The sequence below is a fragment of the Rhipicephalus sanguineus genome, chromosome 1, assembly GCF_013339695.2.
Source record: "Rhipicephalus sanguineus isolate Rsan-2018 chromosome 1, BIME_Rsan_1.4, whole genome shotgun sequence".
Classification (NCBI taxonomy): Eukaryota; Metazoa; Arthropoda; class Arachnida; order Ixodida; family Ixodidae; genus Rhipicephalus; species Rhipicephalus sanguineus.
The window spans coordinates 197,016,986-197,038,748 of NC_051176.1; the positions used below are offsets into that span (position 1 = coordinate 197,016,986).

The 21,763-nt window shown below is 46.3% G+C and overlaps 1 protein-coding gene across 1 annotated transcript in view; it reads left to right on the top strand.

Moving 5' to 3' along the window:
- The window catches only part of LOC119405129 (nuclear hormone receptor FTZ-F1 beta), a 113,409-nt gene that overhangs the window by 42,160 nt on the left and 49,486 nt on the right, over positions 1–21,763 (top strand). Inside the window, exons 5-8 of the mRNA XM_037671927.2 lie at positions 113–327; positions 7,993–8,212; positions 19,059–19,430; positions 20,994–21,137. Coding sequence (XP_037527855.1) covers positions 113–327; positions 7,993–8,212; positions 19,059–19,430; positions 20,994–21,137 — 951 coding nt within the window. The remainder of the gene's footprint in view (positions 1–112; positions 328–7,992; positions 8,213–19,058; positions 19,431–20,993; positions 21,138–21,763) is intronic.

Below are 21,763 nucleotides of genomic sequence, written 5' to 3' on the forward strand. Positions count from 1 at the left end.
TTGGCTGCCATTAAGGTGGTACGGGGTGCTACGTAATGGTGGTACCGGGTGCTACGGAATGGTTCCTTTGTCTTGTTGGAGGGCTAATTTGTGCATGAAATCGCCGGTACAGGGGAAGGACGACTGGGCGGCAGTAGTGCTTTCCAGCCGCCACCCTTTGGTGAGAGCCCTCGCCCCACCAGCTCGTCGAGCTCACGGTCATCGTATTCACCTAGCCAGAGCCCACTACTTGGGGGCAGCAGAGGAGGGCCCCTGGGACTGCCTCCACGTCACGGGGCTGCCTCCTCTGATGGCTCCCTCTACTCACCCACGAGCAGCCCACTGCAGGTACAGTGTGGCTGTCTTTCAGAGCTCGCAGTCAGCTCATTTGCTTCGTTCTCTTTTGCCACTGAACTAAATGTTTTTGTTTAATTGCCTCAAATGTTTTTGGTATTTTTTCTTCTACAACAAAGTACAGGATGGCGTTGTATGGCTGTTAATAAATGTTTGTTGCATCACCTCCAGCTCTCCATAGCAGTCTTAGTATTCATCAGTACCTCAGCACTGTATGAGGAATGTTCAGTGAGTTACCAACTTGAATACAAAGGATGCCAGCAGGAAAGTTCAAAGAAGTCTATGTACATTGTCACGTGTCTTCAGGCTGGCTCTTCTGAATTGCATGTCAGTGCAAGCATTATACTTTTAGAAGAAATTTAAGTAAGCATTCTAAGTAGAGTGTGAGAGTCCATCAAAAACACCTTTGTGAGAATACAGTAGACTCTCATTTAACGGAACCTGAAGGGACCAGCAAACTGTGTTCCGTTTAACTCTTTCCTTACCACGGGGAAATTGGCCTATTTTTGTATGTTGTAACTAGGAATTTTCTGTGCCGTTGCTACTAGGTTTACAGTGCCATGCAATACATCAAAATAAAGACAAATGAACGTACTTTTGAATGCTGTTTATCTTAAAACAATAGAAAAAACTTATTTGGCCAAGAAAATTCCTATACAAAAAAAAATCAAAATTTTTCAAAAAAATTTTAGGAAGTAAGCCACATCTCCAACAAAACATTTTTTGAGAAATTCCGAAATATACAAAATGTTTATTAATCACAGGGCAACATTATTTAGAGAAATGGCTAAAATCGATAAAGCTGTCTTTGAGTTAAAAAAATTACTGATGCATAGCGAAATAGTGAAGTTCTGAGTTGGTCCTAGCCAAGATTTTTTTTTTTCAAGGAATAAAATTTGCACCACAATATTACATACCAAAATGCAAGTACTAAATGTAGAGTTTGAAAGGTACATTCGACGAAAGAAATGCAGATATAAATATATAACAAAAATTGACAAACACAAATAATTAAGTACGTTCACAACAAACGTCATAATAATAGACTTATATCTTCAGAGTAAAAAATTATGGAAAAATTATGAGAGATGCAAAATATTTAAAACAGCGTAGTGGAGTAGGAGTGAAAAACGAAAGTTTTAGCTCAAGAACTTCTCGAGCTATAATTGTTCACTCAGTGAGATCAGTGTGCCAGGCACCAAAACAGTTCGTTCGCCGTTCGTTTTGGGATCCGAAACATGCAGCGTGGCCAGGAGCGCGGTAAAACGCTGCCTTGCCATGACTTTTGGCGGAAGAAGTCCCGAAAGCAATTTAGTCGTACTCCAGTACAAATTTAGACGCGGAAGTTCTAATATCTCCATGTACATCGGGAGTCCAATAAACTTCATCTCCTCTGGCGTCACCTCCTTTCACGATCCGTCTTTCTCACTGTATGTTGGCTTTTCAAGTATGTGGGCTTACGCATACTTGAAAAGCATACCTCCGCCGTGAAGAAGAGGCGGAAAAAATCCAGCGCTCTCGTCAGCCGATGTGAGTTACTGCGGAGCGTCATGTCGAGGTCGATGCCCAGGTGCGCGCGTCCCTCTGGGGTCGGAAGTCCACGCGTCTTTGTGCTGGAGGCACCACAACATGCCCAAGTGAAGTAGACACGCTAAAGATAATAATAATAATATGTGGGACACATACAGAGCAAGTCAGCCGGCTCCAGAACACTACAAACAAAAGCGAAAGTGAAAACGAAACTTGCTCGCGACTAACAGCTGACGTTTCCGGCTGATCTGGTGAAATTTCTTCATCGGAGCTGAAATCCGACGTCACCACATCGTTGTCTGATTCATCACTGCTCGAGAAGTCCAAAAGATTGCTCGTCGAAGCGCCCGCATCGAGCGAAATTGCTTTTTTCCGAGCGCGCGTCGTTTCGGATGTCAACACCATCGCGCGGCTCACGTGCGCTTCAACCTTTGAACGCGCGCGCCCTTTAAAAATCGCCGCCTCGTGGTAAAAATGCGAACCGTGCAGAAACAGCAATTCTAGTGTGTGTACAATCGTCTAGATGGCGCTTCATGTCGAAGCGCACGGCGGTTGTTGAAAAATAGCGGCGTGAAATCATCGTTCACCGGTGAACGATGCCTAATGGCGTGGTAAGGAAAGAGTTAACAGGAGTTCCGTTTACTGAGAGAGGAGCAGGGCTGCAGAATTCAAGCACGAAACCAATCATACCACAGGCAGTTGTTCCATTTAAGCAGCAATTCCGTTTAAGAGACTTCCGTTTACTGAGAGTCTACTGTATTTGTGGAAGCAGCTTTGACATGAATTTTCAAACGAATCAAGGCTTAATTTTGTGGGACAGATGTCAAGGTTTCTGAAATAGCTGAAGAATTAGCTTGGGTATGTCAGCAATCAAAGATTGACCCATGAGCATTCTTGCCATTGCAAAGCACCACGAGCCTTTCATTTCTGTCAAAACTTGGACGTGCTCCGTAGACTTCCCCTTTTTTTTTTTCAACTGTATGAGGCTTTGGTTTGTCACAGAGGTAGCGAGTCTAAAGTTATGTCAGTGCAGTGGAAGTGAAACATTTTGTTAACCCTTAAAAGTGCAAGACAAAAATTTTCATTTAAAGTCATCGCAACTCTCTCTGCTAATGCTAAAAGGCATTCCTCCCCTTGTAGTACTTCATGTGTAGTACCGCAAATATATCTGTGTGTGTGCGCGCACGCTATCATCAGAAAGTGTGGACTCCAGGAGCCAATTCATGCATCCATAGTTTGGACTTTGCCTCTTGGATTATTTTCTGTCCCAATTGATAAAAAAAAGGTCTGTGAATAGTGGCTAGCACATAGCACAAACATAATTAATCCATAATACTGATTTGGAGGCAAAAAAAAAAGACGTATTTTCACGATTGTAGGTTGACCCATTTTACCTAAATTTGAAATCTGAAGTTGGGGAGTTGACTTACAATTGAAACCAGAACTAGTATCACCAGTTACGGCGGAACAAACGAGAAATCAGGGACGCCGTAGCATGGTTACGACATTACGTTTGCATTCCGGCTCTGCCTGTAACATACACAGTAATTTGTCGTTAAAACAAAGTCAGCGGGATGTCGAAAAAACTCGTTTGAGAAAAGCTAAAGCAGATCGAACTTTAATTGTGATACAACTGCAAGGAAGTCAAAATACAATGAAATCAGGGAAGCAACATTTTATTCAGGTGCAAAAGAGGCAGTGAGCTTTGGCTGTTTCCAAGTTCTTGCCACTCAAGCCAGCCGTTGCTGCACTTGAAATCTTTATGGCCCATTTGGAGGGCGAGAGCTTCGGCTTTTGCAGTAAGCGCAGGTCCATGCACTAGGAGATTTGCACTCCTGGCATTCTTCAGCCACTGGAAGAGCACCTTCCACTTAGGGGTATTTGAATCGTGATTCCTCTTTCTCTTCGCCAAGAAGCTCTTTTCGTAGCCATCCAGCACAGCTTCCTCGTTTTTTAATACAGTTGTGACAAAGTAGACGGCGGTATGCCAAGTTCTTTCACGAGGTCAGTTTTCTGCCAACCGCCTCTTTCTGCTTCTTTTATCGGCAGAACTTTCTGCTCCAAAGTCGGACACATTCGCCTGGAGCCTGAAAAAGCCATTTATCACTAGACCACAAAAACACATGCGAGGCACGCCTTACGAAGCACTCTGAATAACACAATCACACTGCCTGCAGCACGGATCCGAAGGCACGCGCCATCGGTGCCAAAGTGACTGAACGCACCGAACAATGCAGAAGCTTCAAAATGTCGTCAAGGCATCTCGCTTTCCTCGTGCGTGCTGGTGATGGCGACAGTTGCAATGGTGGGCTTGGCTTCGGCTTCACATGTTGCAGAAGAAAGGCGATCAGAGTCGTGCAAGAAGCAGGAACCATGGAAGGGCACCCATAGGTGGAACGCTTTGCTGAGGAGGGCAGTTTTGGAGGAGTTGGAGGAGCAGCGACGTAGAAACTGTGGCAGCAAGGAGGCGAGGAGTTGACATGAAGGCGAGCAAGAGCAGTGACTGGCGTTTGAACAGTTCACAGACTAGAGAGCGAATGAGGAGGGGAAGGCAGTGGCAGTTTTTATGGGGGTGGGCGTGGAGTTACCGGCTTGGACATCACGGAATGCTACAAGTTTCGCGCTGGAAAGTGCCGCAAATTCTGTTTCTCTAGTCTGAGGTTGTGGTGGTTGTGCTTAAAAAATGATTAGTCTCTTATTGTGGGTACACAGCGCAATCATGAAAACTGACTGGTTTTACAGTAGGGGCTTTGCATGGTCACAGAGTGATTTTTTCCCAAGGCGTGCAGCCGTGAAGTTTGCAAAACAAGTGTTTTTTGTTGGCGGCATTAATTTGACACTGCATGCTCAAAAGTATCACCGCCGCTCAGCAACGCCTCCGCTCACCACTACGTTCTAAGCGGGTCAAGCTCTGTGTGCTGCTGGTAATGTTAGCATACTATGGAGCGCTGCACCGGCACGTAGTGGCATGCTGTGGCAAGAAGCACGTGATCCAAATGCGCTCTTCATTTATGTCGGCCATTGGCCAATAGCACGCTATCTGCTGTTTGATGTCAAACAGGCGCCGGCAGCTCCAAAGAGAGTGAGCACAGGCCTCTGTATGAAAAGGGGGCACCTGAGAAAATGGCGACTGCGTTCCTCTTGGGGGGGGGGGGTAAATGCTCCTTGCTGTGCACGACTGCAAGACTTGGCTGAGATTTTGGCTGAGATGTTCATAGCAGTGTCTGCTATCCGCTGGATGTGTTTCCTTGCCAAGCCATAGTGGTGGTTCAATATTAAATAAGAATTGTCTTGACTTAAAGGGCCCCTAAACCCCCTCTGACATTTTCCCAAACATTTCAAGTAAACAAGCGCATCGCGTGCAGAATGCCCTCGCGATCAACGATGCCACACGCCGCAGCACTACAGGTCGCGGGCGCGCCACAATTTTGAAAAAACAATAGCTTCTCCTTTCCGGTCCCCGCCATTCCCACCACTGACATGTGTGACATCACCAGTGAAACTATGACGTTATCAGTTTCGATGCTTGCGATTGGCCTAACGACAACCGACGACTTCCAGTTACTCTGCAAACAGCTGTTCGTGCGCACCTTGCTGTTCTTGGTTGTGTTGCCGCTTGCGAATCGACATCTGCGGCCCGTAAGGGCCCGCTCACGCTAGCAGCAAGCCTGCCGCAACGGCGCGGTGCCGCAGAACGTCGGCCGTCGCCGCACACGCGACAGCAGTCCAACTTGCACGGCAAGCTACGCCGGCAAGCCTCCGAAAAACATGGCCGCAGTGCCAAAAGCGGTTGTCGTCCACCTCGAGTCTATCAAGTGGCCGCCGTGTGCTCTGTAGCGTGTAAGCTCCGAACTGATGCTTCCATTTGCTTTAGATTCATGTCCTTAAGCTTCGACAGCAAAGTATTCGTACCGATTCAGCCCCGTTTTGGAGTGCCATACTCAAATAATCGATGCTGTAGGCTTAGCGAGTCGAGAAGGACGCTTCCGAATGCTCGGAGGACATAGATTACGCGTTTGTTGGTTGTTTCTAATTCTCCATAGCTGGCGCCACTTGACCTGGCGCCAGCTTGGGGATATTTTATTTGGTTTTACGCGACGCTTTCTTTAATGCCGGACAGACTAAAACGCAACCGCCAAGTCGCTAGCGTAATTACACATCCACGCCTTGCGGTTTGATGAGCTCCGTGAACTCATCTCGAGCCGAGGTGGTCTGGCACGGCGTGTCCCCGTATGAGTCCCATCACGTTGGCGATCCTTTGAAGGTGTGCGCGCAACACAGGGTCCATACCGGCACGATTCGTAGGGGCACGGGCCGGCACGGCAGCAACAGCGGTTAGTCAACGAACAGTGCACCCAGATACCACCACACAGAGTTGACGGCGAGGAGCGTCAGAGTCGCCGGAGTCGTGGCAACCGGAAGTAGACGCTGTCTCGAACAGCGCGTCAGCGGGGACGTATGCCACGCGAGATGAGGAGGGGCATTCAGCGAGGAGGGCAAAGTGGTTTTGGAAGAGGGTAACGTAGGAAAGAGGGAAAGAAGCGATCGTCGCGTTTCGATCATCAACTCCGCTATTACGGCACCGTTTCGAAAAATTCTCACGGCTACGTGTTCGTTGTAAACTCGAGCACAACTTCCTCACCTCAACTAAATTTCGACCGCTGGGTGGTTTAGGGGCCCTTTAAGCTCCACATTTTCTGTATTTTTTGTGTGGGTCACACGGAAGAAAGTACGGTAATTATTCTGTGTGCTTGTTTTAAAGGAGTACTACTGACACGAATTTTAGAAGTTTGCGTAGCACGAAATGAAAACACCGGTGTCGAGGACCCCAAAAAGAGTATCATGGTGCCTCGGAACACATTGAAAATATTTTTAACACTGCTACCATAAAAAACCACTTTCGGTTACAATATCGAGAGGCTGGTTTCACAATGACGAGTCAACATAGTGTGACATATATCTAGGTCACGTGGGGACAACAGCTCTGTCATCTACTGTCTCTTTCTCGTGATGCACATAAACAACGATGAGTGAAATGTCCTCCAGCGATTTTGACGATTTTGGCTGCATTCAGGATGCAGACTTCGCAAAACTAGCAAACTGTGCTGACTCGTCATGATAATGTCCATTGCAGTGGGGCTGGCTTGCACATGCTGTGCGATGAAACTTAAAACTAAAACATTATATATACATGTTTCCTGGCTCCGTTGTGTGGAGAGCGCTAACAGTGCAAGCCAAGGAAATGAAAAATGTCCCTTTCGCGGTGCCTTAAAGTCGTGTCGGTACTCTTTTAAAGAAATTTTTCTTTTTCAACTTTTACGAACACGCTGTTTGCCACCAGGAGAGCAGCTGCTGATTGGAAGAGCGGCTCTTCTGATGCCAAACGTCAAAATTTTCGCAGGCAGAAGTCTGGACACTTTCTGGTGTTTGTGGCACATGTGAATAAGTTATGCGGTCTGTTTCTCCTGGTGGTACACTAAACTGTCATGCAAGAAGGCCTTGTCTTCTCATCGGAAATGGGAATGCCGAGGACGCACTTCAAGGCCAGCAGGGCCTAGGCATCAATGTTCATGATGATGGCAGGTTTGACAATGACCAGTGAGCACGTGTAGTCACTCCAACGATTACGTAAATGAATTTTCTTTATGAAATGCGCTCATGCTTTTTGTCGTGCAATTTTTGTGGGGACAGCCTACAATCGTGCAAATACGGTGTGTGTGTCTATATATATATATATATATATATATATATATATATTAATTCCTTTATCGGTGTAAACCATGCTAATTAGGATGCTACCATGCTGTAGTGTGGGGCCAGCTGCAGTGATGCTTGGCTGTGCGTGATAAACCTTTCACCAAGCAGCACGATGGTATTTTTTGCTGTGATTGAGACCTGTGTGAACGTGCATTACTACATATATCTAGGGCATAAGTTTGTGAGGCATGCATGTGGTTCCACATGCAATGTGTAATTCAATCTAGAAAATTTTGTGCCATGGAAACATTTTTGACTTTGCATGTGCTGAAAAAGAAAACACTAGATGGTTTGGTTTGTATCTAGTGGGTCAGGCTTGGCATCACTAACTGTCATGTGTGTCACGCTGTGTTGCTGTCGTTTTCTCTGCAGGGCCGCCATGTGTCCTTGGTAGAAGCAGTCTACTCACCTTCTCAAAGTCCAAGCCAAAGCCGGCATCGATTGGCTGATGGCCTCTCCCCAACAGCAGCTCACTTGCGCAACCTTTCAGTGTCCCGTACAAGCACTAGTGCGGTGCCATACACACCGACAAGCTCGGAGCCTCCTTATCCTTACCTTGTGGTTCAGCCTACACCTGACACTCGATCAACAGGTATGGAAAATGCATAGTTCATAAATCAGAAATCAAACTGATGTTGCCAGTAATAGTCAGTTTGGTTTCTTGAGTTCCAATACAGTAGAACCCCGCTGCTATGTTTTATCGACTGCTACGTTGTTTTTGGCCATCCTCGGCATAGCTCCCATAAGATCCCATGCATTGGGAACCCTGCTGTTATGTCACAACTGTGGGACCATTCCCATATGACCTGTTATGAACTGGCACTCTGAACTGGCCTGAGTGGCAGTGGGGAGCAGCAATGTAGACTACTAATGCAGTTTGGCCTGGCTTGATTAGCCACACAATGTGGTGTAGATGTCATCTCGACGTGTTTTGAGTTCCCACCAGCAAAAACATAGACCCTAAGGTTGGTGTTTGCCGTTTAAACATGCGATTATGACGTTACTGAGTTTTGCGAACACTGTTATTAAAACCAAGGTCTCTAAGATTGGCGTGGTTGCACTGTCGCGTTGGTGTGCACTTGTTCTCTCGCGCTGTCTTTTTGCTTGTAAATTGTCACAATGGTCATGTGGGCATCTTGTGTGTGCTTAGTTCTTTTCCATGGTTCTTTCACGCCTGATACTGTTGGTGCCAATGGAATTGCGTACAGAAACGTTTTTGTGGATGACTCTGTTCTCGCCTCCATGATTCTATCCATCAACGAGATCGTGGTTGAGTGTGCCAATGCCTGCAGTAGTGACGAAGCTTAAGAAGAGGGTCCATATTCTCTGACTGTTGCTTTCTGAGATACTTTCACTTTTGCAAGGCATTCGACCATCTACGAGCCATGCCGATACGGCACTGTGCCAACCGTGCTAAGACAGTGGGCCAAAAATGTTATTGCTTGCAGACTCAAGTGCATCCGGCAATAGTCTCACAAAAGCGAATGTATCGCTGCATGTGGTTGCTTAAGGGGAGATGGGGGTCGAAAAACACGAGTTTTCTAAAAAATTATCGATTTTTTGTTTTCGCCTGTTTTGTTAAGATTAGTACCTCTACTGTTCTGAAAAAAAAAAAAATCAATGTCGAGACTCAACTGGAAATGCTTTAAAATTGCGTCTAAAGAGCACAAGGTGGCTGTCAAAAGGCCGAAAGTGTGTCATCTTCGAGCACCTTGCCGCTGATAATGCGCCGCTGCTCGCCATTGTCGACCGCATGAGGCGAAGAGCCGAGCCTCACTCTTCAAATAACAACGGTTTCCCGCGCTGCTGCAGCGCAAGAAATAATAAAGAGAAGCACGCTTTTGCCGCCTTCTTCGAGTGCCGCGACTGGCTTTAAATCACGTGGTACGGATCGGGAGCCGCCATTGGCCGCTGCGCGCCTGTGTGTGCTGTGAAGCCTACTTGCAGGATTCGTGTCTAGTCGAGCAGCGCAGCTGAACAACGCTTTCCTCGAGTGCTTATCCGTTATGGATGAAGAAAGCCGTAGGAAGGCGCGGTCACCGGCCTGTGAAGTTTCACACGACGCACAAATTTCGAGGACGCCGGTGCAAATCAAAGCCGAACACTCAAACCACGAAAAGATCGTCTGCTGCCGCAAGGCGTAGTGGCAGTAACGCCGATGCGTCCGACGAGTTTGCCGCGGCATTCGAATATGTGAGTGCCTCCCAGAAAAAGATCGGACTCTTGAAGACGAAGAAAAATCGCAGGACGACGAGTCTTCGTTGATTGCTGATATGACAGCACTGAACATGTTGGTTTAATCGAGGGCACTCCAGTTTTGAACGTGTTCTGGAAGAGCTTGGCGTGCTCCCGTCTCATGATCTGGTTGCTCTTGGCACATCACGGGACAGCACACGCCAGAAAAAAATGTCTCAAAAACTAACAGGAGAAGCAAGGGCCCGTCGGCGTGCGCTGAAGAAAAAATCTCTTGTCGAGGAGTCAGCTCGAAAGAGCCGTGAGGGCCAAACCTATGGTGCTGGCGCATTTTAATGGCAGTGGCCACTACAAGGAGGATTGTTTTTCTTGTGTACAAATTTCGTTGCATTCAATGACATCTTTGATAAATAAACATGCAATTTTGACTTTAAAACTCGTTTTTCTCAAAACACAAATTTTGCCATTTTTGTCAATGTGCCCCTCCTTTTTCGGGTACTTCTGGTGCTCAGATCTGCATGAAATTTTTCCCAAAGTTTTTCCAAAGTACGAGAAATGCAATTATCTTGTTTACGTTTCGATATTCTTATTATAAAATAAAAAAAAAGTTATGTAAACTTTTACTAGGGTAGGAAAAATATGAACTTCCAACGTTAAAATTTTTCACGTCTAGTACATATTTTGTATGGACTTCCTAATTAGTTATTTGCATTCCGCACTTTATTTGAAACATTATGAACTATCAATTGTAAAAAATTATTGAAGTTTAGGTCTGAAAAGAGGGGGGGCAAAATGCTTCAGTTTTTCACTTTGTCATGTTGCAGAACTAAAAGTATGCAACTTGCAAGAAAACTAATTATATATTTGAAATCAGCATAAAAAGTTCTATAAGCAGCTCAAGTTTCATTGCTCTAGGGTGAATAATAAAGAAAAAGTGTCTTCGAGTAGCATCTCCCCTTAAGAACACTGCCCAGGTGCCAGAGCCAACGTTCTCATCGGCCATAAAGGCACCAGATTTATTTAGAAGAAACATATGCTCAAGTGATCATGACCAGAGCCAGACTGCACTGTAGCTGTCTAGTGCAAAAAAGTCGGTCTCCAGTCCAATTAAACATGCAATGAAGCCAAGGAAAGCTTAGGGGATATTATTTAGTTTTTAACTGTAGAGCAGTAATTGCGGGATAAAGGGAAAGGTAATAAAATGGATGGAAAATCAACTTGCCACAGGTGGAGATCGTACCTACGACCTTCGGATAACGCATCCAATGCTGTACGAATCGAGCAGTGGTGGTCGATTTCCCATTAGACATGTGCGCCGGACCCCAAATCGCCGGCGGTGGCGCGCCGGTGTTTCCACCTCCGGCGGCGGCGCGTGAATGGCGCGGGGTTCATCAGACCAGCGGTGGCGCGGCGCGGGGGGGGGGAGCAGTGAATGCAATAAGTACACGCCGTAATGTTACATGAACGAGGGCTAGCAGCTAACTCTTTTTGCTCCGATCTCACTTAACTCTACAAAACGCTGGTGTATGGAAATACGGCCGCTCCCGGGAGAGAAGCAGTTGTCGGTCAGTTTGTCGTATCAGTGGTATGAGCGCGAAGCAGTGAGATCACAACGCTCACAGCGCGTAGAAGGTATACAAGTCGTTCGCTGGGCGATGTCTGCCAAAATAGTGCGCGTGCCAGCGCTCTCGACAGCGTCCTTATAGGGAACCCAAGCTAAAGTTTGTGGCACGACGACAGCGCCGCGCCATTCGCGCTGCAGCTCTGTCGGAAAGCTCTGAACCTTAGGCGCGGCCGACTCAGCCCCTTTCACGGTAGCGGTAGCGCACGTGGGCACGCGTTCTTCTCCCGGTGCAGGTAACTGAGGGGCCGTCAGTTGGGTACGTTGAACAGAGAGGCTTGCTGTGCGAAGCTGCACATTTCCGCGATGGCAGAAGCGACCCCGCGGAAGCGCAGGCGTGGTCCGAAGTATTGCGGTTTAATGGCCAGCCACAACAGTGCAGACAACACCAAGGCACACGATTCAACATGTTAAACTGTATCGGTTCCCGGGCGTGTCGCACGAGAAATAAAGGCGGCAAGCGTGGATAGCTGACAGCGCTGTCTCGCCTTCTGTTTTGGCTGTCTGAGTTCATCGCTTTTGTTCGTTCCGACTACCTGAATCCGTAAGTAACGCGGCGCATGCACGCAGCGACTACAGTAATGATTACTCGCTGTCTTCTCGCATTGTTAAAGTCCAGCTACGGTTGTAGGTGAAGCAACTTTGTGTTTTGATTCCCCGTGCTCGTGAGACCTACCCGTCGTTGTTGAACGTTCACATTCGCGTTATACTGTTAGTGTTGCGCGGTTGGTTGAATTCAACTGAACTCGGCACATTGTCAGAAGCTCGGCGCCTGCATTTCACGCGTCGGGAAGGCTGCTTTATCACGCCGGAACGGACGTCTGTGCATTTTCAGCAAGCTTTGACATCGTTCTGCAGGTTTGCTTTGTTTTTGTCACTTTATTAGGGTGATATATATTTTAAGCCGCTATATATAACTGGCACTTAATACATGCTTTGCAATTGCAACCTTGAAGTAACCACCTTCTGATTTTGTGCGATTTTCTAACCGCGTTCACGCAACAGGTTTTATACGGCTGTCAAGTCGATATCATAAAAAGAGACTGCAAGCATGACGTGAGAGCCAAAAAAAACGAGACGAGCAGTTCATCTTGCTTCACAGTGGTTAAGGGGAGACGCGGGTCTTGGAACGGTCAAAAATGGTCAAAAAATCGATTTTTCGCAAAGCTTATTTTCGAGGCGTTTGTACTTCTGAGCACCTACTCTCAAATTGCTAACGCTAAATTCGGTCGGGAAACGCGATAAAATCGGCTTTCAAAGCACCCCGGCAGCACTAAAAATGTCCCCAAAAGGACGAAATTTGTTCGAACTTCCCGCGCGCGCCATGAGCGTTGCAGCGGGCCGAGCGCCGCCATCTTGGGCTAGATTTGAAGCTGTTTTCTTTGTGCACATTTTGCGCCATCTCAAAATGGCGTCGCTCAAGCAGAACGGCCGCCGTCGCGGGTTTTCTGAAGGTCGTTTCCAGGCCACTGATTGGCTCTCACGCGGCGCGCTTTTCAAGCGCGCCTTTCCGAGTCTCCCATTGGCTGGCGCGACCGACACGTCATTTTTTTTTTCTTTGTGTTTGGTTCTCCGCCGTGGCTGTCCGTTTGTGTGCGCCTGCTTTTGCGATCGTGCGTGTTTCTCGACGGACCGTGTCTCTACTTTGTGCCGGTAGTTTTTCCACGCGATCGAGATGCCTGGAGACTCTCGTCTGAAACCATCGACGCAACGAGCTTTTGGAAGCCGTAAAAAACGGGCTTGGAACAAGAAGGCGCCGGCTACAAGAGCACCGTCGGCAGCGGAGTTGGAGTCGCGGCCGGACCCTTTGGACCTGCCGGGAACTTCAACTGACGACACCGTGGGACCAAGTTCGACTAGCGAAACACTTCGGGTTGATGCCGCGTACTACTCAACGGCGGAGCAGGCGCAGCGAGTTGAGAGATCGGCGCAAACGAAGACCGTTCTGTCTGGAAAGTCGGCTACCCAGCGCAAGTTCGACCTTCTTGGAGTAAGCGCGGAGTGCCAGACCGGTGACGCCGGGACCGATTTTTTGCTCGTCGATATGAAAGTTTTGAATAACTTTTTTGCACAAGCGAAGTGCGACAAATGCGACGCAAAAAGTCTCAGCGTGAGGAAGGCAACGGACAAGGAGTACGGCCTTGCGGTAAAGCTTATTTTTTCTTGCAGCAGTTGTGATTTCGAGAAGAAGCAATTTTCTTCTCCGAGAGTGAGCGGAACTGCCACCATCACTCCCTTCGAAGTCAACATGAGGGCCATGAAGGGGATACAGATGATAGGCAAAGGTGTTACTGCCCTTTCGGACTTTTGTGCGTGTATGAACCTTTCGCACCGAGGCTTGCACCACAAGACGTTTCAGGGACACCTAAAAAGTTTAGTGAAAGCCTGCGAAAACACAGCGACTGAAAGTGAAGCTGCTAGTGTGGCAGTAATAAAAGAGCTGTATACAGACTTCCTGAACCCCATAGGGAACATCGATGTTGTGTTCGACGGCTCATGGATGACGCGAGGTCGGAGCTCACACATAGGTGTGGGCTGCATCATTGAGCTCTACACTGGCCTTGTAATTGACCATGTTGTTTACTCAAACTTTTGTCTCGGCTGTGCCCTGGGACCACAGCCTAGAAAAAGACTCTCTGCGTTTACGCAAGGCAAATGCAACTCATCTGAAGAGCACCAACACAAAAAGACTCTTGCAAGGAGACACAAAACGGGTGCAACTGAAGATTACAGTCCTGGACTACTTTGAAGGTATTCTCTCAAGCATAGCAACCTATTACCCAGGGTAACATGCTGCCTAACATCTAGAAGGTTCTTCCTAAAGACTGAAAAGACATGAGCAGCCAGTCGCTTGAGCCTCATACCCCATGGCTTTTCCAGAACCCCCCAGCCGCTTGTCATGGTGGGGTTTTGATCATGCTTTGCACATTGGAAAATTTTTTAGATATGATTCCTTGGGTGGAACAAGACACTTTCTGTTTGTTTTGAAGGGAAACAGATGGGGAACATGTGAATAAAATTTATGGTTAAAGGTTCCTTTTAGAAATTTATACAGTGCGTGTCAATCTTCAAACGCGATTTTCTCAGCTTCACATTTTTTGCCAACTTGACCAGCCTTACGGATCTTTTCATTATGTTTTGTAAGGTAATTTTGATAAATTTTATACCGTTGAATTCGTAAGAAATAGGACTGTGGAGCTATGCTATTTTTTTGTGGCTAAGATGAACATATGAAATTTTGTGAACAATAATGTGAGCTAATTGCATTTCAAGATTACACAATGTCAATACAATTGAAAGTTCTTATATGTTGATATATCTCAGTGACAATATAAATAGCATAGCTCCACATGGCAGGTCTTTGGCTACAGCTGCATCTTAAACAGAACCTAAAAATACTGAGGGAAAGTGTCTTAATGACCCGTAAGAAATTACCTAATTAGATTTCACTTATGCTCTCACAATTTGATAACTAATTGAAGTACATGAAAACTAATTATATTTTTGAAAACAGGAGGAAGAAATACATATACACACCCAATTTCATTACAATATCTCCAATAATAAAACTTTTCGTTTCGAGACCAGTGTCTCCCCTTAAAGCTCAGCTAGCTGTCTCGCGTCTTAATCGCCAGGTGATTCTCCAGCGGCACGGAGGACTTGACTCTAACCTTCTCAGGAAGCAGTGCCATGGCCGTATAATCTTTTTTTCGCACGCCGCAAACGTTTGTTCACGAAACTACACAGCTGCTACTGTGAGCATGCCATATCAAAACAACAATCATATGATTTGTAGTCCACGCCGCAGAACATCGATGGCGCGTACGGCTTCATTTCGGAGTGCATGTGGACCATTCGGAGTGCATGTGGTGTAATCGCGACTTGGGAAATGCATTTCGCTTTGAGTCGGGCGTCGTTGTTGTCGATCGTCTGCTCTTCACCGTTAACGTGATTGACGAGCCTTTCTCATTTTATCAAGTTCGCTTTTCGGAAGTGCCAGTCAAGCTTGAAAATCCTTTTGAAGCCGCACTGCAAGCGGTACATTGTGACGCGCCGCAAGTGCACCGCGAGAGCTCTGCACGTGCACAGAAGCGAGCAGCAACGCGGAGGAGAAAAGAGAAAATGCGCGATGCTTACACCCCAGTTTCTCTTTTTCTGGCAGAGATGGCGCTGCCTGTCGAGCAGCAGCGCCGCTAAGTGTTGCTTGGGAAGCCTATAGTCAAAGTCCACAGTTGCTGCTCGAGTTACGCAGTCCCTCTCCCCAGACATCCCTTCCTGCTCTTTCGCCCAGCAAATGACTGGCGGGGCGTTTCCTTCTGCTTGAGGAGCAATCGACGGCAGGCCTCGCATGCGGGTTGATGTTATTCCGTGTGACAGAGATGGCCAGCTTGTTTCATCTTTGCTTTAGCCATGTTCCTTGCCAATGCTCACGAGCTTTTACTCGCAGGTAGAACATAATGCGCGGAGCGATGTAATCGATTTAGAGTTGATACGGAACATGACGGCGACGGTGAAAACCTGTCCTGAGTGTCCATACAATTGCTAACGCAATAAAAATATACAAAAAAGCCATCGAAGCGGGCTCGCCTTTTTCCTGGAAAGCTGCATCGTCACAGTGCGTCCGTTCAAAGAATCATATAATCCGGCGCCTTTTCCATTGGTTTCGTTCTCGCCTTCAATACCCTTCTTACAGGGGACATCTCGCCACTTATTCCTCATTAAAGCACGCGGACAATGTCGGCACTAAGCGTTGAACCTATCATGATTTCGCGCTTGTCTGCTACAGTCTGTTATCTCTGCATGCGTGGTCGAAGCGCACAAAATAGAGAGATATCAGTTAATCGCGCACGATAGTCGTGCGAGAGAAGCAAGAGCGGGTGGGCGGCTGCATAGCAAAGCAGTATGGGAGACAATTCACAACTGTGATTTCACGTATGTGGACCAGTCGAGAGTATGTACTCTGATGATGTCATGTGAATCACTGTTCTGGCATCATGAAGTGCACCAAAAGACAAGAAATGCCACGATAGAATAACGCGGTCGTTGTTTTTTTTTTTTGTATTTTCAGAGGCTGTATGGGCCCTTTATAAAAACAGGGCGTGCAAACACGGACACAGGAGAGTAGTCAAGACACCAGAAATGCCGCTAACAACTGAAAAATCACACAGCGGCGGAACCGAAGGTAGACAAAATATTTATCTGCGCATTCCCACGTAAGAGGCCATACCTATCAATCAAGTGCGAGTAGTGGTCTACATGAGAGATGGCTGTTCACTCTCTCTACTTTTCTCTTATGTCCGTGTTTCCACGTCATGTCTTCTTAACATGAACACCTACCAACTAGGTCAGCTATATTCTAAGTTTGCCATTCCCTTTACTTCTGTATTTATTTATCGATTTACTCGAGTAAGAATGAAAGGAAAAAGTGTACTAATGCACCGAGATATATATATTACTTATCTATTTTATTTATTTATGCACAGTGTACTAGCTCCAAGACTCCAAGAATATGCTATCTAGCGAGTTGGGTCGTCGCCCTTAAAGGCTGGAGGACGCGGCAGCGTTAAGGTCAGGCAATACTCGTGATATTTCTGGAGAATAAAAAGATACTACAACTTCTGGGGAGCTATTCTCGATGCGTTCATCCAAAGGAGGTGTCCACAGTCCATTTCGGCAGAGCGCATTCAGTGATTCGAAAAAGCGGTGAGCTGTGATGTCACCTTGCTCTTGACCACGTCGCCGCACCGAACCCGCCAGCACATTCCTAGCGTAAGAAGAGAGTGGACGAAATGCACAGAAACAGGAACTTTTCAAGTATGAATTTGCATATGAATGTGTCTCAGATGTTTGAGAAAGATGCAGGGAATGCGTACCGACCTTACAGCTGCGTTAGACGAGCGGTCGCATTAAACCTAAATCGATGGCTAACACGATCAAAAGACATGTGCACAGAAAATCAGATCTCTGAGGGCTGCATTTGTTGCATTGAAGCGCATTTCGTCCCTATCATTTGTGTCGAGAGTGTTTGAAAGCTTCGTGATGTCATGATGGCGCTGCAGAACAAGAACCGAAAACAAGGGGCGCGCTTCTCGCCGAGCTCCCGCTATTCAGCAGCCGCTGAAATGGACAGTTCATTGCATGGACACATCGAGAAGAGCTCCTTCGGCGAAGTGCTGTATTTTATTTCCAGATTCCCCATTCGAATTAAAAGACTAACGGCGGCGCGCCGCAATTATTGTGCGGCGGCTGCGGCGTGATCTCTCTTGGGACTACGGCGGCGGCGGCGCACACCTCTATTTTCCATCCACTTTATTTGGTATTTCTGTGTGTGTAATCCTTGGAGTGTTAGCCAGCACCACTCATATCCGAAGGTTGTAGGTTCCGTCCCTACCAGCAGCAAGTCCATTTTTCATTCACTTTAATTCCTTTCCATTTACGCCGTAGATACTACACTACAGTTAAAAACTACAAATAATGTCCCCTGTGCTTTCCTTGACCTCATGGTATGTTGGTTTAATTATGTTGTCTAACAAAGGAACGAGCCCTTGATACATTCCCTCTTTCGTAGTCTCAATTCCTTAAAGGGACACTAAAGTGAAACATTCAATCAGTTTAAACAGGTAAATTATTCTTTCAGAACCCTATTGGTGTAAATTCACCATCACAGTATAATTATCAGATGAAGAAATGCCGGTCGAAGTTTTGTTTATGAATTTCGCGCCGGAACTTCGACATGTGAACGTCAGTGTGACGTCACGAATTTCCAAGTCCTTTTGCTTATTTTGGCCACATTGGTTCAATGACGTTTTCTGAAACTTGCTGTGTTAAGACTTTCGGTCGTTCAGAACACAACACAAACTATTTTTACCGATAAAACGATTGCATAAGCCTTAGGAGACGCTGTGAGAATCTATGATGTCCCAGTGAGCTGGTGTGGGAACTTCAGTATGGTGTCGCCGCCTGCGTTTTCTCGCCTACTATGCACCTTCTCGTGGCAAGAGTGGTGGTTTCAGTATTGTGGAATCGCAGTTTGTTAAAACAAGGAAAATTGTTTTTATCTTTGGTGTCCCTTTAATTTGTACCAATTAGTCCAATTCTCATCTCTAACACTGCAGTGGCTCAAGTTGAGCTGATCAGCCATGAAAACAATGTACCAGCGAACACTGCACAATTTTTTTCCATGTGCACAATTTCATAAAATTGTGTGCATTTCACTAGGACTCTCATTTTCTAGTTTCTCTGCTCTTGCGCTTCCGTGCTCCTGGAGTAGGCTGGGATTGCCTAGCATGCACCTCTAACAATGGCAGTGCCTTTGAGATCTTCGGCCTTGACAAGAAGTTAGCAGGGGTTCATCATCTGGTTGATATTATTTGCTGTACTGTGTCCTCATTTCGTTGCATTGGAAGCTTGTGCTTTTGATTTTTGGCAATACCTCATACAAATTAGTGTCTATATTTTTTTTAAAGTGGCAATAATATGATAAAACAAGTGAAACTTTAAATGTGGGTTGAATTTTTATGGTTATCACTTTTAATTTAATTTTGAAATAGGTTTAGAGACGGCATCATATAATGTAGAAAAGAGGCAGCTTTTTTTCATTAATGTGTGTTTGCTGTTCTTTCAGCTTCAAGTGCATCAGTGGCATCCAGTGCATCAGATGAGTCGAATGCCTCTGACCTGTCCAGCCCAACTCGACGCCCTTCAGCCGAAGGCGCAGGAGGTGACCCACTGGGGGCCCTTGGGGAAGCCCCTGGTGGTGTTTCACGACAGCAGCTGCTCAGTGGGCCATGCCCTATTTGTGGGGATCGCATCTCGGGCTTCCACTATGGTATCTTTTCCTGCGAGAGCTGCAAGGGTTTCTTCAAACGCACAGTGCAGAACAAAAAGCACTATGTCTGTCTTCGAGGAGCTGCCTGCCCTGTTGCTGTGGCTACACGGAAAAAGTGCCCTGCCTGCCGTTTTGACAAATGTCTTAGGACAGGCATGAAACTCGAAGGTACTTGGTTTCGAGGTCAATTAATTAGTGCACTCAATATTTTTCGGTCTCTGTGCTCCCTAACAACTCATTGCCCTTTAGCTGCATATTAGGAGTGTGCAAATAGTGGAGTTCAGCTCAGATTGAATAGTGGCCGAAAATATAGGATATCAAATCAAATATCGATACGAAAGGGCATGCACACGTGGAAATGTAGATTGTTGGTGGGAGAGCCACTGTTCCAATCTGCAGTGACACTCCTGACAGTGAACAGCGGGGACCTTTTGGGGGGTACCGGTAGTTAATGAAAGCTTCTCTTTTTGGCTCTTTGCCAGTTTTTTTTTAACGGTTGCGTGCTTGCCCCTACTTGCCCTGTCTCCACCTTGTAACGACAGCGGTAACGACTTTGGTTAGCTGATCGAAATGCCACTAATGCAGTTTCTGTATCTGCCTGCAGCATGTGGACAATTTTTGTACCAGTCTTGAAAAAAAAAAATGGCACTTTAGAATTTGATTAATGCATTTACTGCTCATTGCGAGCTGCCAGGTTGACCCAATAATCTTCCAAGAGCAGGCCAAGAAAAGGCATCTTTGGCTGGAGATTATTCTCTCTCCTTTACTGTTACCGAGACAAGATACTACAGTCATTGAGGGTTGTGATAGAATTATACCTTGGTCACACTGACAAATTTAGTGTCATTTTGAGCGAGTGCACTTACGCCACCAGAATGTCACTTTGGTGGTGTGCTGCTACACGAGAAAGGGAAGTGTACTTTGGAAATTATGGTAATGGCGATGGGTAATTAAGTAGCACAGCAGATACTTGATATATCAGGCCATGTTTTCTAAATAATGATGTGTTATAGCTATAAGCAGTCATTAAAATTAACTTCAGGTACAAACGCGGCGGATGTGGCTATTGCACGGCGTGTGCTGGGTATGCCCCTGGCGGCTGTGGCTGTAAACTGCCTGAGAACGAGAATAGCAAGGTAGTTTTTAGTGGTATAGCATGTTTTAATGCAGAACAATATTCCTAGTAACGAAAACGATAGTTAAAAAATACTATGAACTCAGCCCCGGATAATAACTTATCTGTTCTTGAGCCACTGCTACCGAGACTACACACTCTGTCTCGGCGAAGTGAGGTTGGCGAACGCACTCGCCGGTAAGTGCACTTTGCAGCGAATATCACTAAGCATTCCCGTGTGACAGCGTGTGAATGGCACTAGCGGCGAAGTGCACTCCCTCAAAGTGCACTTAAGTTGCCTCGTGTGACAGAGGTATTGTACTTGAGGTCAAGCGTGTGCATGCTTACCCGTCTAGATCAAATTATCTGGCTTGTTTCAGGATCTAAGTAGTTGAAGTAATGGCCCATATGTATGAGCACCAGTCAGGGACCTTTGGTCGGAATTGAATTGGCTGAAAAATTGAACTCACCAGAGTAAAATTACCAAGAATTTGTTGTACTGACAAAGATTGGCCATTTAGAATTACTGCTATTTTGTTCTCATGTACATTTGCTATCTTTATAGTTGTTGGAAGTTTTGTGATAACACCATGTTTGGGGGCTTTATTTTTGTGCAGCCATTCGTGAGGACAGGACTCGGGGTGGCCGAAGCACATACCAGTGCTCGTACTCTCTGCCATCACAACTTGTTGGTGGTGATTCTCGTCTTACCTCAGAATCTGGTGACTTACCCGTGGAGCCCATACCCCTTTTGCAAAAAGGTATTTCAAAATAATATTATTCAGTTGCGATAAATAATGTTACTTTAGGAAAGTATTGTTACCTGCTTGTTTTTTTTTTATTTCTCTTACTACAGTAAAATTTCGAGCAAACCAAAAACACCAAAAATACGTCAGGAGGTGGTACATCTCGAAGGCCATGCTTTTCGGGCTCACATGCCGTCGTGCGCGAACAAACAAGGAGGGGAATGCAAACATTAGAACAAAGCTGCCGAGTCACTTCGCATTCTCATTTTGGTACCCTCGGCAATCAGCCTCTTTGAAAAACACTATGGCCACACGTTAAAGCCTGCGGATCGCGCATCAAATATACCAGTGGAGTGACAAGTGCAGTGACAAGCGCTGTGCAACGAACTAGATCAACGCAATGGAATAACACTGCCTTTTCGTCACCTACGCGCGACGAGGGAGCAGAACTTGTTAGAACGCAGCCGAAAAATGATCAATATTTGTTAGGAAAAATGCACTCTCTGAGCTTCGGCGCGGCGCAGCATTCAATATAGCGGATGTTTCGCTGTGCGGGAGTTCAATATACGGTAGACTTCCGTTAAGACGAACTTGAAGGGACCGCGATCATCTGTTCGTCTTATCAGGAGTTCGGCTTATCA